The 20,333-nt window shown below is 31.6% G+C and overlaps 1 protein-coding gene across 3 annotated transcripts in view; it reads right to left on the reverse strand.

Moving 5' to 3' along the window:
- The window catches only part of LOC143249877 (lachesin-like), a 275,716-nt gene that overhangs the window by 63,384 nt on the left and 191,999 nt on the right, over nucleotides 1-20,333 (reverse strand). For all 3 annotated transcript variants that reach the window (XM_076500466.1, XM_076500467.1, XM_076500464.1), the window contains exons 4-5: nucleotides 11,896-12,051; nucleotides 2,264-2,392 (exon numbers count right to left, since the gene is read on the reverse strand). In XM_076500466.1, coding sequence (XP_076356581.1) covers nucleotides 2,264-2,392; nucleotides 11,896-12,051 — 285 coding nt within the window. The remainder of the gene's footprint in view (nucleotides 1-2,263; nucleotides 2,393-11,895; nucleotides 12,052-20,333) is intronic.

Genomic DNA, 20,333 nt, shown 5'->3' on the forward strand with positions numbered 1-20,333 from the left:
TTTGATCATCAGCACCCTCTGATGGTTCGATCATTAGCTGTTTATGTGTTCATAATACCAATTTACCCACTGGTTCCACTTCCTGGAACTATGAAGTCATCGTCTCTACCCCTTCTTTTAAGGCAACCAATCAACTCGCGGTATCTCGAGTTCTTGCAACTACTTAAATATCAATAAAAGTATAATACTGAAAGTTTTAATAGTATGGACATTAAACCTAAACTAGTGCCTACCTAGAAATCTCCTAGTGCTAATCTGTCCTTGAGTGAAGAAGTCTTGAAATCAGACTTGGTATTTTGTTAATTAAAATCAAACTTGGTATTTTGTTAATTAAAATCAGACTTGGTATTTTGTTTATTGAAATCAAACTTGGTATTTTGTTAATTAAAATCAGACTTGGTATTTTGTTAATTAAAGTCAGACTTGGTATTTTGTTAATTAAAATCAGACTTGGTATTTTGTTAATTAAAATCAAACTTGGTATTTTGTTAATTAAAATCAGACTTGGTATTTTGTTAATTAAAATCAGACTTGGTATTTTGTTAATTAAAATTACTTCTTTTTTGTTTCGTTTTTATATGGCTTTGCTTGCAATCTGATGGCCTCGGATTTAACTCCCTATCTAACTAAATATGCTTATCTTTTCAGCCGTAGGGACGTTATAATGTCTTGGTAAATCTCACTATTCTTTGGTAAAAGAGTAGCCCAAGAGTTCGCGATGGGGGCTGATGACTAACTGCCTTTCCACTAGTCTTACACTGCTAAATGAGGGACGGCTAGAGCAGATAGACCTCGTGTAGCTTTGCCCGAAATTCAAAAAACAAACAAACAAACTTCCCACATGCAGTTTCATTTTTTCTTTCTAGGACCAGGAAAAATTGTTAAAATTAGGGCGTCTATATTTCAATATTCATTTTTCACTTTTAAATCCGAGTTTGTTCGAAACTGTTTTATAGACTAATTTCGACATGTTAAAATTAGTGTTTTTAAGAGATATTCATTTTTAATACCGTAATAAATACAATAATATACCATGTCTTCTCTGGATACTAATTTATCTTATGGGAGTAATAAAGGATATAAAATAAATTTATTTATGTTAAAGGAATGTAAAATAATGAGAAATAAAAATAATGAAACCCAAGCCTGTATGGCGAAGATTAGATTTCGAGAGAACAGTGACTCGGGAAAGTGGGGACATAAAATCAATAACTATTTAACGTGTTTAATTTACGTTTGTTTGTGTTTTGCTGTTGTTTTTGCTTTCAGTGGGAGCTGAAACCGAAAACCAGAGGTCCTAACCATTATTCAATCAACAGCAATACTTCTTGAAATAAACATTATCGTGACAAACTGCACAATAGAAACCAGGTATACAAGTTTTAAACGTTTGTGTGTGTTCTTTTTTTCTTATAGCAGAGCCGCATCGGGTTACATGCTGTATCCACCGACAGGAATCGAATCCTGATTTTAGCGTTGTAAATCCGTAGACTTACCGTTGTCCCAGCGGGGGACAAAAGTTGTAAACAATATTTTGATGGTTGAAACCTGAATTCGAGAAAAATGAAAGAAACTGAACATTCGCGAGTGTTTTATGTTTCAAACTTAATATTTTCGCGTGTTAGTTACTACAATACAATAACTGCATGAAAAATATTGTTATATCGTTATATTTGATAGATATTTTAGTGTTGTTACCAGCGGTAAAATAAAACGACCAAACGGAAGAATGGTTTCGTTAGGTTGCGCATTGATGATGTCATCAAGACGTTCTGGGCACATAGTTTTGTTTGTTTTGAATTTTTCGCAAAGCTACACGAGGGCTATCTGCGCTAGCCGTCCCTAATTTAGCAGTGTAAGACTAGAGTGAAGGCAGCTAGTCATCACCACCCACCGCCAACTCTTGGACTACTCTTTTTACCAACGAATGGTGGGATTGACCGTCACGTTATAATGCCCCCACGACTGAAAGGGCGAAAATGATTGGTGCGACCATCAGATTACCAGTCGAACGCCTTAACTCACTTTTGGCGTAGCTGAATCAAGCAAGCAAATAGAAATTATGTTTTGATATGACTGACTACTGTAAGACCTCTGATAGATTCTTTAGGCAGAGTATTCATGATAAAACTTTCGTATTCAAGAAACGTCTTCCTCCATACTTGTGTCTCCACATCAGGCAGTTGACGTCCATTCTACAAAGTTTCAACAATACTATACCACCTGTTGAAAGTAAAATTAAACATTTTAAATCATGACTTACATTTCACGTGAATCAAAATTCTTTTGCTAACCGAAGGTTGCACTTGGTTGGAAGCAATACAGAGATAAGCTCCCATATGTGTCCTCTTGATGTGTCGAATGTTCAACTTGTCTCCAACCACCTTCATGACTATGGGAGAAAACAAACTATTATATTAACGTGATATTATCGTGTTAACTGGATACGCAGAGGTTTTTATTTTCTTTTAGCTTCTCGAATTAAAATATTTAATAACACTAATAAATTATGTATACATAATTGACTGATCCAAAATCGTTACAATTTCATAATTTCACAAATAAATGTAAATGCGTTCGATCCAAGAAATTATACAAAGTTGTTTTTATCTTCTTCAGAAATATAGTAGTTATAATAAGTGCTATAAATAAAAAATGTAAGTTTTGTGTATAATATATTGTGTATAATGTAACATTATGGGCGAAAACATAACTTATTCAGGGAACATAGAACAATGGTGTAAATTCTCTCGTATATTCAAGGCTTAGCTGTTTCACTGATTTGTTGCACACAGATTTATTGTTATTACAGGTGAATAAAGAAATAGCAGACGCTAGATTGCAGGAAGAAGAGATAACAAGAAAAGCTTTCTTTGTGTTAAATGACACCTGTTTTTCAGCGTTAGACACTAATTTCTTTGTTACTTTTTCGTACAACAAAAACGTCATCAACCTTGTCGCTATTCGCTTTTGGTTAACGATAATTTATTGGAGGACAGAGCTATTGACTGTACACTACGTCATTATAAACATCATGAAGAAAGGAGAATTTTGAAATAGGTTGAAGTATGGTTGAAAAAAACAACAGAAAACCGTAATTATCTCGCGTTTCTTCTTATTGTTGCTGAGTCATGCAGCCCAGGGTACAGCTTTTAACAAAGATAATAACATTAAATATTTGAGGTCATTTGTTGGTGATATATAACCGTATTCACTCATAAATAAAGCTATTTACTCGGTCCTCCAAACCTACACATGTTATGTAGTAACTGACTATTTTACTGGGTCCACAAAACCTACACCAGTTATTGATTGATTGACTTCTTTATTGGGTCATCAAATTACACACCTGTTATTGATTGACTGACCACTTTGCTTGGCCCGTAAAATACACACCTATTATTGTTTAACTGACTACTTTTCTGGGTCCACAAAAACTACATCTTTTGTTGACTGACTGACCACTTTACTGGGTCCACAAAATACGCGCCTGTTATTGATCGAATAGCCACTTTACTGGGTCCTCAAAAACCTACATCTATATAACACATTATTTATTTGCACAGGCGAAAAAAATGACCACGTGATTATCAGGAAATTATTTTATACTTATAATGTCATATCATGCTCAGTCTGAAAGACAATACGTTAAAGACCATTTATTAGACCTAGTGTTTAAAATTACCTGCAAGGAAACAGAACTAGAAAAAGATAAAGTCTGATAGAGTGAAAACTATGGTCGTCATCCCTCGTGAATACCAGAGATAAAGGTAAATGGACGCAGTGTTCTTATCAATGCCTTAAAAAGTTGCTGTGATTTGATAATATTTAACCATAATATGCAAAATAGGTTCGCTGACAATTAATTCCAAAAGCAGTTGTTTTAGATGCAAGCAGAAAAAACACGACGAATGATCTGGAACATGTGAAACTATAATATTATTTGTAGTTCATACTTTTCATTATTAACAATGTACTAAACTATAAGTTTCTTGGACATCACGTTCTATTGGAGGTGATATGATAGTAGGGAAAAGGGTTTAGACTCTTTATTATTCGAAGGCTGAATAACATCCAAGAGTGTATTTAAGTTTCACTTTCAATCATGTCCACCACGCAATATTCTAATTAAATTTTCGGAAACAAGGGATTTCAGAACAATAATATGGTAATAAACTGCCCTCTGGTTTTGTGAAACAGGGTTTAAAAAACCTGAAAATGATTTTAGTTATTGTACTTCATGAGCAAAATCATCGAATTTTGAAAATATTCTTTAATGTTTCTGTCATGCTCCACCTAGTGACATTTATGACAAACTACAGACAGTATTATTCGCCTGACGAGTGGAACAGAAGTTTTCACAAGTTTATCTCAGAACAGCTGGAAAGGGTGTCAACACTTTTATTGATAAGAGGTCTGTTTGTTTTGGAATTTCGCACAAAGCTATTCGAGGGCTATTTGTGCTAGCCGTCTCTAATTTAGCAGTGTAAGACTAGAGGGAAGGTAGCTAGTCATAACCATCCACCGCCAACTCTTGGGCCACTCTTTTACCAACGAATAATGGGATAGACCCTCACATTATAACGCCCCCACGGCTGAAAGGGCGAGCATGTTAGGTGCAACGGGGATTCGAATCTGCGACCCTCAGATTACGAGTCGAACGCCTTAACCCACCTGGCCATGTCGGGCAATTCAATGGAAGTAACGTTCTTAAGTATGTGTTGCACTTCAGGTACTCCCACTGCCTCCCCAGGAGCACAGCAAGATGTTTACGGACCCACAACCCTAGAATCCAAGCAGAGCACAGCTAACCCACCGTGTAGCTTTGTGGTTAACTCCAAAACAAACAAGCTTCTATAACGCACCTTTGCTCACACTACAAGTCTCTGGGCTCTAAATCTTGTAGAAATATTGTTGCCTTAAGTGTTGATTACAAACGAAGACTTTTGGAGTGGGTTTATTTGTTTAGCATTTCTCTTGGCAAATCAGGTTTTTTTCTCCAGTTACTGAAACAAAGTGGTGTTCATGTTTACAGACTAACTTATTTATATAAATATGTCTCACCCACTTCACTATCACCAGTCAGAATTATTGAAGTGATTAGTTATCTGTGCACTAATACATACAAATAAAACATATTGTGGTCTTGTTAATTTTATGTTATTCGTCAGTATCTAGATAGGGTTTAAAGAACGTTGCTGATTTAGTCGTCCAAACTCTTCAATAGACAAACCGTTTAAAACACTTAAAACAAATGTGGAACCCAATCTTTCATCCGATTCACCACTTGTCACTGAGTGTTAGGAGAACTTAGCCTATCATCAGCAACCCTGAGCAAGGAAGAATCGATAAAACAAAGAAATGAAATAAGCCTTGAGTGTTTATGGTGGTGAACTGTGTGTGGTACTTGTAGACTTATTTTGATCTTGTTCTACAAAAGTCTTGATTAGGAAATATTTACTGGTCAAAACGTTTTAAGTAAGGCTTAATGGAATACAAAAATAACGTGTGTTTTTTTTTTTTATGGCAAGCCACATCGGACTATCTGCTGAGCCCAACCGAGGGGAATCAAACTCCGATTTAGCGTTGTAAATCTGTAGAAGTACCGCTGTACTAATGGGGCTAAAAGGAACTCTTGGTGCTAATTTGAGTTAAATAGATATATGATCCTTTGTTTGTTTGTTTTTTGAATTTCGCGCAAAGCAACATGAGGGCTATGTGCGCTAGCTGTCCCTAATTTAACAGTGTAAGACTAGAGGGAAGTCAGCTAGTCATCACCACCCACCACCAACTTTTGGGCTACTTTTCTACCAATGAATAGTGGAATTGACCGGCACATTATTACGGCCATACTGCTGAAAGGACGAGCATGTTTGGTGATATGATAGTTAATATGATTTGAACACTGGTTACTCGTGTTCCTCCTTTTCTAATCTTTAAATATCTACATTTTCACCGGTTGGAATTATTATTGGTAAGTAGCTTCAGTGCGAAGATCCTAATTACTGATAATTAAATACCTGACTTGAGTGCCTGTGGAAAACAATGTTGTTACTAGTCTATCGTGCTTGTTGTTCACTTTTACAACAGCGTGGTATTTAGCCTAGTGACGTAAGATAAGCAAAACTGATAACTGAGTGTAATGCAAACAAAATTGATTGATTTACGTTAGTAGCCTCAATTTTTATAAATTCTCCCACATACGTGCAAGTTCGAAGTATCAGGTCATCCCACAAGTAATGTCGTTTTTATAGGACAGAATAAGTTGACAGCATCAAGTGTGAGCCAGCTCGTTTCTTTACTGTTTTTTAGTTTTATTTATTTTAGAAGCCTCAGTTATCATGAAGGTATCAGAGAAATATATGAGGCATATAATGTTTTACTATTTCACAAAAGGGAAAAGTGTTACTAAAGCTATGCGAAGCATTCAAGATGTGTACAGCAACGACATTCTGAATGTGAGAAAGTGTCAAAGATGGTTCAGTAAGTTTAGGACTGGAAACTACAGTTTGACAGATCCAGCGTGCACTGGGCGCCCTCTTGAGTTTGATAATGACCTGCTTCTAGGAGCTCTTGAGGAGGAATGTGCTGTAACTGTTGAAGAATTAGCTCGGAAACTCAGTTCATCGCTTTCAACTGTCCATCGATATTTGCAAAAACTTGGTAGAGTTTCAAAGTTGGGAAATCGGGTAACACACGAGTTGTCAGCTGATAATATAAGAGAACAAGTAGACATCTGCACGTCTCTTCACTATCGTGAACTGCAAGCTTCGTTTTTGAACCACCTAGTGACTGGAGATGAGAAATGGGTAATCTATCAAAATGTTAAGCTCCGCCGACAGTGAGTTATTGCAGAAGAACTGGCTACATCACAGTCAAAAACAAGTCTGCACTCAAGAAAAGTTTTGTTTTGTGTTTGGTGGGATAAAGGTTGTGTACTACACTTTATGTTGTTACAACCAAACCAGACGATCACTGTTGAGAGATACCGTCAACAACTGAATCGACTGAACACTGCACTAAAAAAAAATTGCCTTGGTGAATCAAGAAGGCGTCGTTTACCACCATGACAATGCACGCCCTCACACCGCTATGATCACTTCCAGAAATACTGAAGAGACTGGATGAGAGAAATTTCTTCATCCCACCTGTTCTCCTGATCTGGATGGGAGAAACTTCTCCCTCCCACCTGTTCTCCTGATCTGGATGAGAGAAACTTCCTCATCCCCCCCCTGTTCTCCTAATCGGGATGGGAGAAACTTCTTCATCCCACCTGTTCTCCTGATCTGGATGGGAGAAACTTCTTCATCCCACCTGTTCTCCTGATCTGGATGGGAGAAATTTCTTCATCCCAGTTGTTCTCCTGATCTGGATGGAAGAAACTTCTTCATCCCACCTGTTCTCCTGATCTGGATGAGAGAAACTTCTTCATCCCACCTGTTCTTCTGATCTGGATGGGAGAAACTTCTTCATCCCACCTGTTCTCCTGATCTGGATGGGAGAAACTTCTCCCTCCCACCTGTTCTCCTGATCTGGATGGGAGAAACTTCCTCATCCCACTTGTTTTCCTAATCTCGATGGGAGAAACTTCTTCATCCCACTTGTTCTCCTGATCTCGATGGGAGAAACTTCCTCATCCCACTTGTTTTCTTGATCTCGATGGGAGAAACTTCTTCATCCCACTTGTTCTCCTGATCTAGATGGGAGAAACTTCTCCCTCCTACCTGTTCTCCTGATCTTGCTCCTTCAGATTACCATCTTTTTAGAATCTTGCAACATCATTTGAATGAAAAACAGTTTATTTATATGCACAAGTCAAAATACTCCTTGTGAATTTCCCAAACTCGCATAAACTATCGAACCTGCATACTTAATTTCATGTCCACCTACTAATTTGAAAACCTGTAATCTCATTACTGTACACCTGCATGCACTTCGCAATCCATGACCATAATTTCAAACTAACACAAAGTTATTGGTATCAATCAAATATAACTTCCAACGTGATACACTTAGTCTCAAACATATACGACCACTTTTCATACGTCATAGTTCATTATGAAACTGAGCAGTCAAATACAAACCTTAAAAGTGCAATACTAGCTATTATGTTCTGAAAAACTTATATTCTCAAAATCGAACTCATGTCTCCGTTCACGCGCAAAAATAAATCTTTCACCATGGAACAATTTACTTACTTGTAATGAAGGACTAAATTCAATTACTAGATGCCAAAATCTTGTTTTGGAAATAAGCTAAGGTACTAGATGTCGTACCATGTTTATAGAAACAACTTCAGTTATAATATGCTCCAAAACTCTTAACTTAGTATAAAGTCAGTTACTAGATGTCAAACTCTTTATTTAGTACCAAGCTCAGTTACAAAGTGTAACGCTCTTTAGTTGGTAGCAAACGTAGTTACTAGATGCTAAATCCTTTATTTAGTAGCAAGCTTAATTAATAGGTGACAAACCCTTTATTTAGTAAAAATCTCAGTTGATAACACCAAATTCTTTGCTTGCTAACAACTTTACTCATTCACCATCAATATCAGAAATTGTAGATGCTTAACAATGTATTTAGTACGAAGGACAGTCACTAGGAGACCAACCTGTTATTTATAACCAAGCTACATTACTAGGGTCATACTCATTACATTGCACAAATCATAATTATCAAAATCCTCTACTCAGCACCCAATAAACTCATGCTGCTAGAAACCCGGTCTTCTTACTCTTGGTGGACATAACACAGATAACCCTTTGTGTACCTTTGTGCATAACAATGAACAAACACTTTACTCAGTACCCAAGTTAGTTACTAAATGACGAACTCTTTGTTTAGTAACAACCGAGCGTACTCAGGAGCACAAAGTGCAAACCCCATAACCTAACACCAAGCTGAATAATATGTAGGAAACACATTTAGTATTATTCTCGAACTAAGTACAAACTGCTTATAAAGGACAAGATCGTATCAAAGTCTTTAGTCGCTAAAATGTTTAGATACCAGATACCAAATTCTTTATTTATTACAAACTTAGTTACCAGGCATTAAATCCTTTATTTATTACAAACTTAGTTACCAGGCATTAAATCCTTTATTTAAACTTAGCTACATGGATTTAAACCCTTTATTTAGTACAGAATTAGTCACTAGATATTAAATCTTATATTTAGCACAAACTTAGATACTAGGCATTAAGTCCTTTATTGATTACGAACTTAGTGTTAGGCGTTCAATCCTTTATTTAGCACAAACTTAGTTACCAGGCATTAAATCCTTTATTTATTACAAACTTAGTTACCAGGCATTAAATCCTTTATTTATTACAAACTTAGTGTTAGGCGTTAAATCCTTTATTTAGCACAAACTTACTTACCAGGCATTAAATCCTTTATTTATTACAAATTTAGTTACTAGGCATTAAATCCTTTATTGATTACAAACTTAGTGTTAGGCGTTCAATCCTTTATTTAGCACAAACTTAGTTACCAGGCATTAAATCCTTTATTTATTACAAACTTAGTTACCAGGCATTAAATCCTTTATTTATTACAAACTTAGTGTTAGGCGTTAAATCCTTTATTTATTACAAACTTAGTGTTAGGCGTTAAATCCTTTATTTATTACAAACTTAGTGTTAGGCGTTAAATCCTTTATTTAGCACAAACTTAGTTACCAGGCATTAAATCCTTTATTTATTACAAATTTAGTTACTAGGCATTAAATTCTTTATTTATTACAAACTTAGTTACCAGGCATTAAATCCTTTATTAATTACAAACTTTGTTACTAGGCATTAAATCCTTTATTTATTACAAACTTAGTTACTAGGCATTAAATCCTTTATTTATTACAAACTTAGTTACTAGGCATTAAATCCTTTATTTATTACAAACTTAGTTACCAAGCATTAAATCCTTTATTTATTACAAACTTAGTTACCAGGCATTAAATCCTTTATTAATTACAAACTTTGTTACTAGGCATTAAATCCTTTATTTATTACAAACTTAGTTACTAGGCATTAAATCCTTTATTTATTACAAACTTAGTTACTAGGCATTAAATCCTTTATTTATTACAAACTTAGTTACTAGGCATTAAATCCTTTATTTATTACAAACTTAGTTACTAGGCATTAAATCCTTTATTTAGCACAAACTTAGTTACTAGGCATTAAATCCTTTATTTATTACAAACTTAGTTACTAGGCATTAAATCCTTTATTTATTACAAACTTAGTTACTAGGCATTAAATCCTTTATTTATTACAAACTTAGTTACTAGGCATTAAATCCTTTATTTATTACAAACTTAGTTACTAGGCATTAAATCCTTTATTTATTACAAACTTAGTTACCAGGCATTAAATCCTTTATTTATTACAAACTTAGTTACCAGGCATTAAATCCTTTATTTATTACAAATTTAGTTACTAGGCATTAAATCCTTTATTTATTACAAACTTAGTTACCAGGCATTAAATCCTTTATTTATTACAAACTTAGTTACTAGGCATTAAATCCTTTATTTATTACAAACTTAGTTACCAGGCATTAAATCCTTTATTTATTACAAACTTAGTTACCAGGCATTAAATCCTTTATTTATTACAAACTTAGTTACCAGGCATTAAATCCTTTATTTATTACAAATTTAGTTACTAGGCATTAAATCCTTTATTTATTACAAACTTAGTTACTAGGCATTAAATCCTTTATTTATTACAAACTTAGTTACCAGGCATTAAATCCTTTATTTAGCACAAACTTAGTTATTAAGCATTAAATCCTTTATTTAGTGTCCAACTTAGCTATTAAATAGAAAACCCTTTGCTGAGTAACAAACCAACTTACTCCGTATCAAGCTCAGAAATACAAGTGCCAAACTCATTATTAGGTTTAGTTACTAGTTGACAAACCTTTGATTTAGAACCAGTCACAGTTACTAGTTGGCAAACCTCTGATTTAGAACCAGTCACAGTTACTAGGTGCTAAGCCCTTTATTTAGCGCCAGTCACAGTTACTCGGTGCCAAACCCTTTATTTAGAATCAGTCACTGTTACAAGGTGTCAAATGATTTATTTAGTGACAAGCTCATAACGTAATAGACAGTTTAGTTACTAAGTGCCAAATTCGTTGCTGAATAACAACTTAGTTTACTCCGAACAAAGCTGGTTAGCATTAGATAACAAGGCCTCTACTTAGTACCATCGAAATTTACTTAGTATATTCAGTACTAAATGTTCAAACTAATTAACAAACCACCTTGTCAGTGTGAAACCTCTTGTTCATTACTAACTGTTTCTGGCATATCATATAACCTTCTTGAGTTACTGCCAAACCAGTTTATTCAGTATCAAACCTGTTTACTTTGTACAAGAGTTTGTTTTTCAGAACGATACTCGTGTATCCAGCACTAAACAACATCTAATACCAAACATTCCTAGACAGTAACAATATCGTATACAAAATAGTAAAGTTTTGACTCGGTTTCAAACATCTAAGTATTTGGTCTTTACTTTGTGATACTCATTTTACTGGTACTTAGTACCAACCTCGGAAACGTAACAGTTAATCCCTTTAATATGTACAGTTAGCTCGGTCACAAAAAAAAAAAAAAAATTATTAAATCATAGTTCCGTCTATGTAACACAAAACTCGTTTTCTACAGGACTCACTTAGTATCCAACCCACTGATTAAGTTCGAACCTATTTAATACGCATCAAACCAGTTTTCAACAAATGTTAACTTTATTTACTTTTGTTTGGTACGTAACCCATTTACTGGATACGAAACTTCCTTGTGAAATATTAAACTTTCATCTTTTTATTGTATACTAAGGAATAAACCAATAAATTTTAAAACCGTGATCTCAAGCAGACGCACCTTTCTTCTTTCCCAGCATTATCTGTTGGTTATCTTCTCGTCGCCAGGTTATATTAGGAGTCGGAATCCCTGAAGCGCGACACTGTAGGGCCACGTGACTTCCCTCTTTCACTTCTCTGTCGGAGCTGGTTGTGTTATCGTCAATTTTAGGTGGGACTAGAAATAATAACCTTACTTGATTATCGATAATAGTAAGAAATAGTAAATATATTAATAATAACCTTACTTGATTATCGATAATAGTAAGAAATAGTAAATATGTTAATAATAACCATGCTTGATTATCGATAATAGTAAGAAATAGTAAATGTGTTAATAATAACCTTACTTGATTATCGATAATAGTAAGAAATAGTAAATGTGTTAATAATAACCTTACTTGATTATTGAAAATACTAAAAAATCGTAAATATGTTACTAATAACCTTACTTGATTATCGATAATAGTAAGAAATAGTAAAAATGTTAATAATAACCATGCTTGATTATTGAAAATACTAAAAAATAGTAAATATGTTACTAATAACCTTACTTGATTATCGATAATAGTAAGAAATAGTAAAAATGTTAATAATAACCATGCTTGATTATTGAAAATAGTAAGAAATAGTAAATATGTTAATAATAACCTTACTTGATTATCGACAATAGTAAGAAATAGTAAACGTGTTAATAATAACCTAACTTGATTATCGATAATAGTAAGAAATAGTAAATATGTTAATAATAACCATGCTTGATTATCGATAATAGTAAGAAATAGTAAATATGTTAATAATAACCTAACTTGATTATCGATAATAGTAAGAAATAGTAAATGTGTTAATAATAACCATGCTTGATTATCGATAATAGTAAGAAATAGTAAATGTGTTAATAATAACCTTACTTGATTATCGATAATAGTAAGAAATAGTAAATATGTTAATAATAACCATGCTTGATTATCGACAATAGTAAGAAATAGTAAATGTGTTAATAATAACCTTACTTGATTATCGATAATAGTAAGAAATAGTAAATATGTTAATAATAACCATGCTTGATTATCGATAATAGTAAGAAATAGTAAATATGTTAATAATAACCATGCTTGATTATCGACAATAGTAAGAAATAGTAAATGTGTTAATAATAACCTTACTTGATTATCGATAATAGTAAGAAATAGAAAATGTGTTAATAATAACCTTACTTGATTATCGATAATAGTAAGAAATAGTAAATGTGTTAATAATAACCATGCTTGATTATCGATAATAGTAAGAAATAGTAAATGTGTTAATAATAACCTTACTTGATTATCGATAATAGTAAGAAATAGTAAATATGTTAATAATAACCATGCTTGATTATTGAAAATACTAAAAAATAGTAAATATGTTACTAATAACCTTACTTGATTATCGATAATAGTAAGAAATAGTAAAAATGTTAATAATAACCATGCTTGATTATTGAAAATAGTAAGAAATAGTAAATATGTTAATAATAACCATGCTTGATTATCGATAATAGTAAGAAATAGTAAATATGTTAATAATAACCATGCTTGATTATCGACAATAGTAAGAAATAGTAAATGTGTTAATAATAACCTTACTTGATTATCGATAATAGTAAGAAATAGTAAATATGTTAATAATAACCATGCTTGATTATCGACAATAGTAAGAAATAGTAAATATGTTAATAATAACCTTACTTGATTATCGATAATAGTAAGAAATAGTAAATGTGTTAATAATAACCATGCTTGATTATCGATAATAGTAAGAAATAGTAAATGTGTTAATAATAACCTTACTTGATTATCGATAATAGTAAGAAATAGTAAATATGTTAATAATAACCATGCTTGATTATTGAAAATACTAAAAAATAGTAAATATGTTACTAATAACCTTACTTGATTATCGATAATAGTAAGAAATAGTAAAAATGTTAATAATAACCATGCTTGATTATTGAAAATAGTAAGAAATAGTAAATATGTTAATAATAACCATGCTTGATTATCGATAATAGTAAGAAATAGTAAATATGTTAATAATAACCATGCTTGATTATCGACAATAGTAAGAAATAGTAAATGTGTTAATAATAACCTTACTTGATTATCGATAATAGTAAGAAATAGTAAATATGTTAATAATAACCATGCTTGATTATCGACAATAGTAAGAAATAGTAAATATGTTAATAATAACCTTACTTGATTATCGATAATAGTAAGAAATAGTAAATGTGTTAATAATAACCATGCTTGATTATCGATAATAGTAAGAAATAGTAAATATGTTAATAATAACCATGCTTGATTATCGATAATAGTAAGAAATAGTAAATATGTTAATAATAACCATGCTTGATTATCGATAATAGTAAGAAATAGTAAATGTGTTAATAATAACATTACTTGATTATCGATAATAGTAAGAAATAGTAAATGTGTTAATAATAACCTTACTTGATTATCGATAATAGTAAGAAATAGTAAATATGTTAATAATAACCATGCTTGATTATTGAAAATACTAAAAATAGTAAATATGTTACTAATAACCTTACTTGATTATCGATAATAGTAAGAAATAGTAAAATGTTAATAATAACCATGCTTGATTATTGAAAATAGTAAGAAATAGTAAATATGTTAATAATAACCATGCTTGATTATCGATAATAGTAAGAAATAGTAAATATGTTAATAATAACCATGCTTGATTATCGACAATAGTAAGAAATAGTAAATGTGTTAATAATAACCTTACTTGATTATCGATAATAGTAAGAAATAGTAAATATGTTAATAATAACCATGCTTGATTATCGACAATAGTAAGAAATAGTAAATATGTTAATAATAACCTTACTTGATTATCGATAATAGTAAGAAATAGTAAATGTGTTAATAATAACCATGCTTGATTATCGATAATAGTAAGAAATAGTAAATATGTTAATAATAACCATGCTTGATTATCGACAATAGTAAGAAATAGTAAATGTGTTAATAATAACCTTACTTGATTATCGATAATAGTAAGAAATAGTAAATGTGTTAATAATAACCTTACTTGATTATCGATAATAGTAAGAAATAGTAAATGTGTTAATAATAACCATGCTTGATTATCGATAATAGTAAGAAATAGTAAATGTGTTAATAATAACCTTACTTGATTATCGATAATAGTAAGAAATAGTAAATATGTTAATAATAACCATGCTTGATTATTGAAAATACTAAAAAATAGTAAATATGTTACTAATAACCTTACTTGATTATCGATAATAGTAAGAAATAGTAAAAATGTTAATAATAACCATGCTTGATTATTGAAAATAGTAAGAAATAGTAAATATGTTAATAATAACCATGCTTGATTATCGATAATAGTAAGAAATAGTAAATATGTTAATAATAACCATGCTTGATTATCGACAATAGTAAGAAATAGTAAATGTGTTAATAATAACCTTACTTGATTATCGATAATAGTAAGAAATAGTAAATATGTTAATAATAACCATGCTTGATTATCGACAATAGTAAGAAATAGTAAATATGTTAATAATAACCTTACTTGATTATCGATAATAGTAAGAAATAGTAAATGTGTTAATAATAACCATGCTTGATTATCGATAATAGTAAGAAATAGTAAATATGTTAATAATAACCATGCTTGATTATCGATAATAGTAAGAAATAGTAAATATGTTAATAATAACCATGCTTGATTATCGATAATAGTAAGAAATAGTAAATGTGTTAATAATAACATTACTTGATTATCGATAATAGTAAGAAATAGTAAATGTGTTAATAATAACCATGCTTGATTATCGATAATAGTAAGAAATAGTAAATATGTTAATAATAATCATGCTTGATTATTGAAAATAGTAAGAAATAGTAAAAATGTTAACAATAACCATGCTTACTTATTGAAAATAGTAAGAAATAGTAAATGTGTTAATAATTCTTCTAAATGTTTTTATATAAAACACTGTGTATTTATTAAATGCTTAATTATAAATATACACATCATGCGTATAATATATAATATAATATATACTAACGCTTGTGATGAGAGTATTGAACAATCACTAATTTCATAAAATAAAGTTGTGTTCGTGCAAAGCTACATAAGGGCTATCTGTACTAGCCGTCATAATTTTGCAGTGTAAGACTAGAGGGAAGGCAGCTAGTCATCACCACTCACCGCCAACTCTTGGGCTACTCTTTTTACCAACTAACAAGGGGATTGACCGTCACCTTCAAAGCTCTCACTGATTTCAATTTTCGATAATTCATTTATGGTGCGAAATAAGACTTATGTTTTTTATTGGAAAATACAGAATGTTAATCATTTCTGGAGGCGATGTCATTACTTAGGTGTAGACCAAAGGTATGAATTCCTTTTAAGTACAGTCTCATGTGAAATACGATCAAGGTATACATCGCCGAACTAAATAATTATGTCTAACATAGAGCCAATAACATTAAATTAAATGTATCTTGTAGCTGTCTAACCAGAAGTATCGAATAAACCCTCTTAAGCATTAACTACAGTTTAACTTTGAGTGAAGAAAAACTGCATTTCTCTCAATAGTTGACACTTGAAATATTTAAATATCACACCGTTTGTTTCTATTATTCAGAAGGAAGACTTTAGTCCTAATAGCTTCATTCGAAGATATATTTATCGTAAAATAATTTAAATGCAAATGTGTCCTTCACTGAGGACAAAAGTTACATGTCTGTTGATCTACCTATCGGAATCTAATATCTTATATCAGACTTAGTGAAACTTTACGAATCAATTACCTTACAAGACTTATGTCGATTGAATGTGTTTACATTTTACCTTGACCTAGATGTAAATACACTTTTATAGTTACGCCAACCATATACGTTTAACCACAATAGAAAATATAATACTATTATTGAACAATTTTCATATGGCCTAAGTAAGCTCAAAAATATAATTTTACTCCTTTATTCTCTCATCTAAAATATATTCAATGTCTAACAATTTCATGAGTAACAAAGAAGATAACACGGTAGAGTCAGTCATAAAGAATTTTCATAATTATAAACGTGTAGAAAAACAGTTATAGGCCTTAAAACGTTTAATACACGTGTTTCTATGAGAAGTGTTAAGAAAGTTTTTACAACAGTAACTCAGAAAATAAGTTACTAAAAAGTGATGTGACAGTCAAAAGTTTCTCACTGTACTTGTATACGGAAAAATTTTTATTCTGGTTTACATTTTATTAACTTAATTATTCTATTAATTTATGTCTTGTATATTTTAAGGACTTAATCCTAAGACTGAATAAAAATTAACGTTAGTATTTGGCTCAAATTGTTATCCTAAGCCTCGAGGTTTCGTACGTTGGGTATTCTCATGAGATATTGTTAGTATTATTAAAGTATACATATCTGAGTTGACTGATATATTTATGTCTCTATGCAGTATCTATACTAATGATATTTTGCTTTTCTCTCACACAACGTGTGGATTGAAAGAAATTCAACGACAAATCCCGTGTGTTGGAAGTGATAAAGGTAAACCTGTCTGATTTGGTTCTTGTTACTATGGGATACTCGTCTTTTAATTAACTCAAATCCACACAAGAAGTTAGACCTTTGATCATGTTTTGTCTATAATAACAACTTTTGTAACCTTCAATATAGTATTAATGTTACAGTTCATTCTTTGAAAATCTATTACCATTAGGCCAGGTGGCTAAGGTACTTGACTCGTAATCCGAGGATCTCGCGTTCGAATCCCCGTCACACCAAACATGCTCGCTCTTTCAGCCTTGGGTGTGTTATGATGTGACGGTCAATCCAACTATTCGTTGGTAAAAGAGTTGCCCAAAATTTGGCGGTGGGTGGTAATGACTAGCTGCCTTCCTTCTAGTTTTACACTACTAAATTAGGGACAGCTAGCGCAGATAGCTTTCGTGCAGCTTTGCGCGAAATTGAAAAAAAACAAAATATTACCATTAATAAAATTTTTAGCAACTCACTCACAAACTACAAAAGTCAAAGTATTAAGTCGAACACTTACGGAAAATTACTCCATAAAGATTAGTGTTTACTCTCACGAAGCAATAGTTTAGTGTTGATTTAATATACTGATTACACTCATTGTATTACTTCATCTCGTTTAACTGATTTGAACAGAAACAACAGTTAAGTATCGTCTCTGAACATTGGGTTAATGCTAACTTTACTTCATATGACCTCTATCGTGTTACTATATCTTGTCTACTTTATACTAACCATAACAATCATTAATCTACTTACTAAACGAAGGATTAATGTCAATCTAACTCCATGCTACCCTTATCGTGTTACAAAATGGTATGTACTTTATACAAACTATAACTATCATTAATCTACTTAATAAACGAGGAATTAACGTTAATATGACTCCATGCTACCCTTAACATGATACAAGATGGTATGTATATATACTAATTATAACAATCATTAATCTACTTATTAAACGATGGAATAACGTTAATCTAACTCCATGATACCCTTATCGTGTTACTAGATGGTATGTACATTATACTAGCTATAACAATTTCCAATCTACTTACTAAATGAGAGATTAACCTTAATCTGACTCCATGATGATACTAATCGTGTTATTTGATGGTATGTGCTTAATACTAACTTTTATAACCATTAATCTACTTACTAAACGAGGAATTAACGTTAATATGATTCCATGCAACCCTTATCGTGTTATTTGATGGTATGTACTTTATACTAACTATAAGGATCATTAATCTAATTACTAAGCGAAAGATTAACGTTATATGACACCATGCTACTCTTATCGTTTTAATTGATGGTATGTACTTTATACTAACTACAACAATCATTAATCTACTTACTAAACGAAAAATTAACTTTAAAATGACCCAATTTTTCTCTTGTCGTATTACTGGATGGGTGTACTTTTTACTTACTATAACAATCATTAATCTACTTACTAAATGAAGGATTAACGTTAATCTGACCCCATGCTACGCTTATCAAGTCAGACGATGAAATGTACTTTATACTGACTATAACAATCATTAATCTACTTACTAAACGAGAGATTAATGTTAATATGACTCCATGCTACACATAACGTGTTACAAGATGGTATGTAGTTTTACTAATTTCTACAACAATTAATCTACTAACTAAACGTGGGATTAACGTTTATCTGAGTCCATGCTACTCTTATCGTCTTTCTAGATGTTATGTACTTGATACTAACTATAACAATCATTAATCTACATACTAAACGAGGGATTAACGTTAACTTGACCCCATGCTACTTTCATTGTGTCACTTGATGATATGTACTTTATACTATTACAATCTTTAATCTACTTACTAAACGATTGATTAACGTTAATCTGGCTCCATGCTCCCCTTATCGTTTTATTAGATGGAATGTACTTCATACAAACTATGTGAATCATTAACCTACTTACTGAACGAAAGATTAACATTAATCTGACACAATGCTAGCTTTATCGTGTTACTAGATGTTATGTACTTTATACTAACTTCTACAACCAATAATTTACTTATTGAACTAGGGAATAACGTTAATCTGACAACCTGATACCCTTATCGTGTTACAAGATGGTATGTATTTTTACTAATTTCCACAACCATTAACCTACTTACTAAACGAGGGATTAACGTTTATCTGACTCCATCCTACTCTTCTCGTGTTTCTAGATGTTATGTACTTTATACTAACCATTATAGTCATTAATCTACTTACTAAATAACGGATTATCGTTAATCTGACTCCATGCTTCCCATATCGTGTAACGATATGGTATGCTCTTTATTCTAACTATAACAATCATTAATTTACTTACTGAGGAAGGGAATAACGTTAATCAGACTACCTGATACACTTATCGTGTCACTAGATGGTATGTACTTTATACTAACTATGACAATTATTAATTTACTTACTAAACGAAAGATTAAAGTTAATCTGACACCATGCTACCCTTATAGTGTTACTAGATTGTATGTACTTTATACTAACTATAACAATCATTAATCTACTTACCTAACGTGGGATTAATGTTAATCTGACTCCATGCTACACTTATCGCGTCACTCGATGGTATTACGTTATCCTAAATGCAACAATATTTTATCTTCTTACTAAACGAGGGATTAACGTTAATCTGACTCCATGCTACTCTTATTGTTTCACTAGATGATATGTATTTTATATTAACAATAACTATCATTAATCTAATTAATAAACGAGCGATTAACGTTAATCTGACTCCATGCCATCCTTATTGTGTTATTAAATAGTATGTACTTTATTCTAACTATAACAATGATTAATTTATTTACAGAACGAGGAATTAACGTT

Source organism: Tachypleus tridentatus, chromosome 4, assembly GCF_004210375.1.
Source record: "Tachypleus tridentatus isolate NWPU-2018 chromosome 4, ASM421037v1, whole genome shotgun sequence".
NCBI lineage: Eukaryota > Metazoa > Arthropoda > Merostomata > Xiphosura > Limulidae > Tachypleus > Tachypleus tridentatus.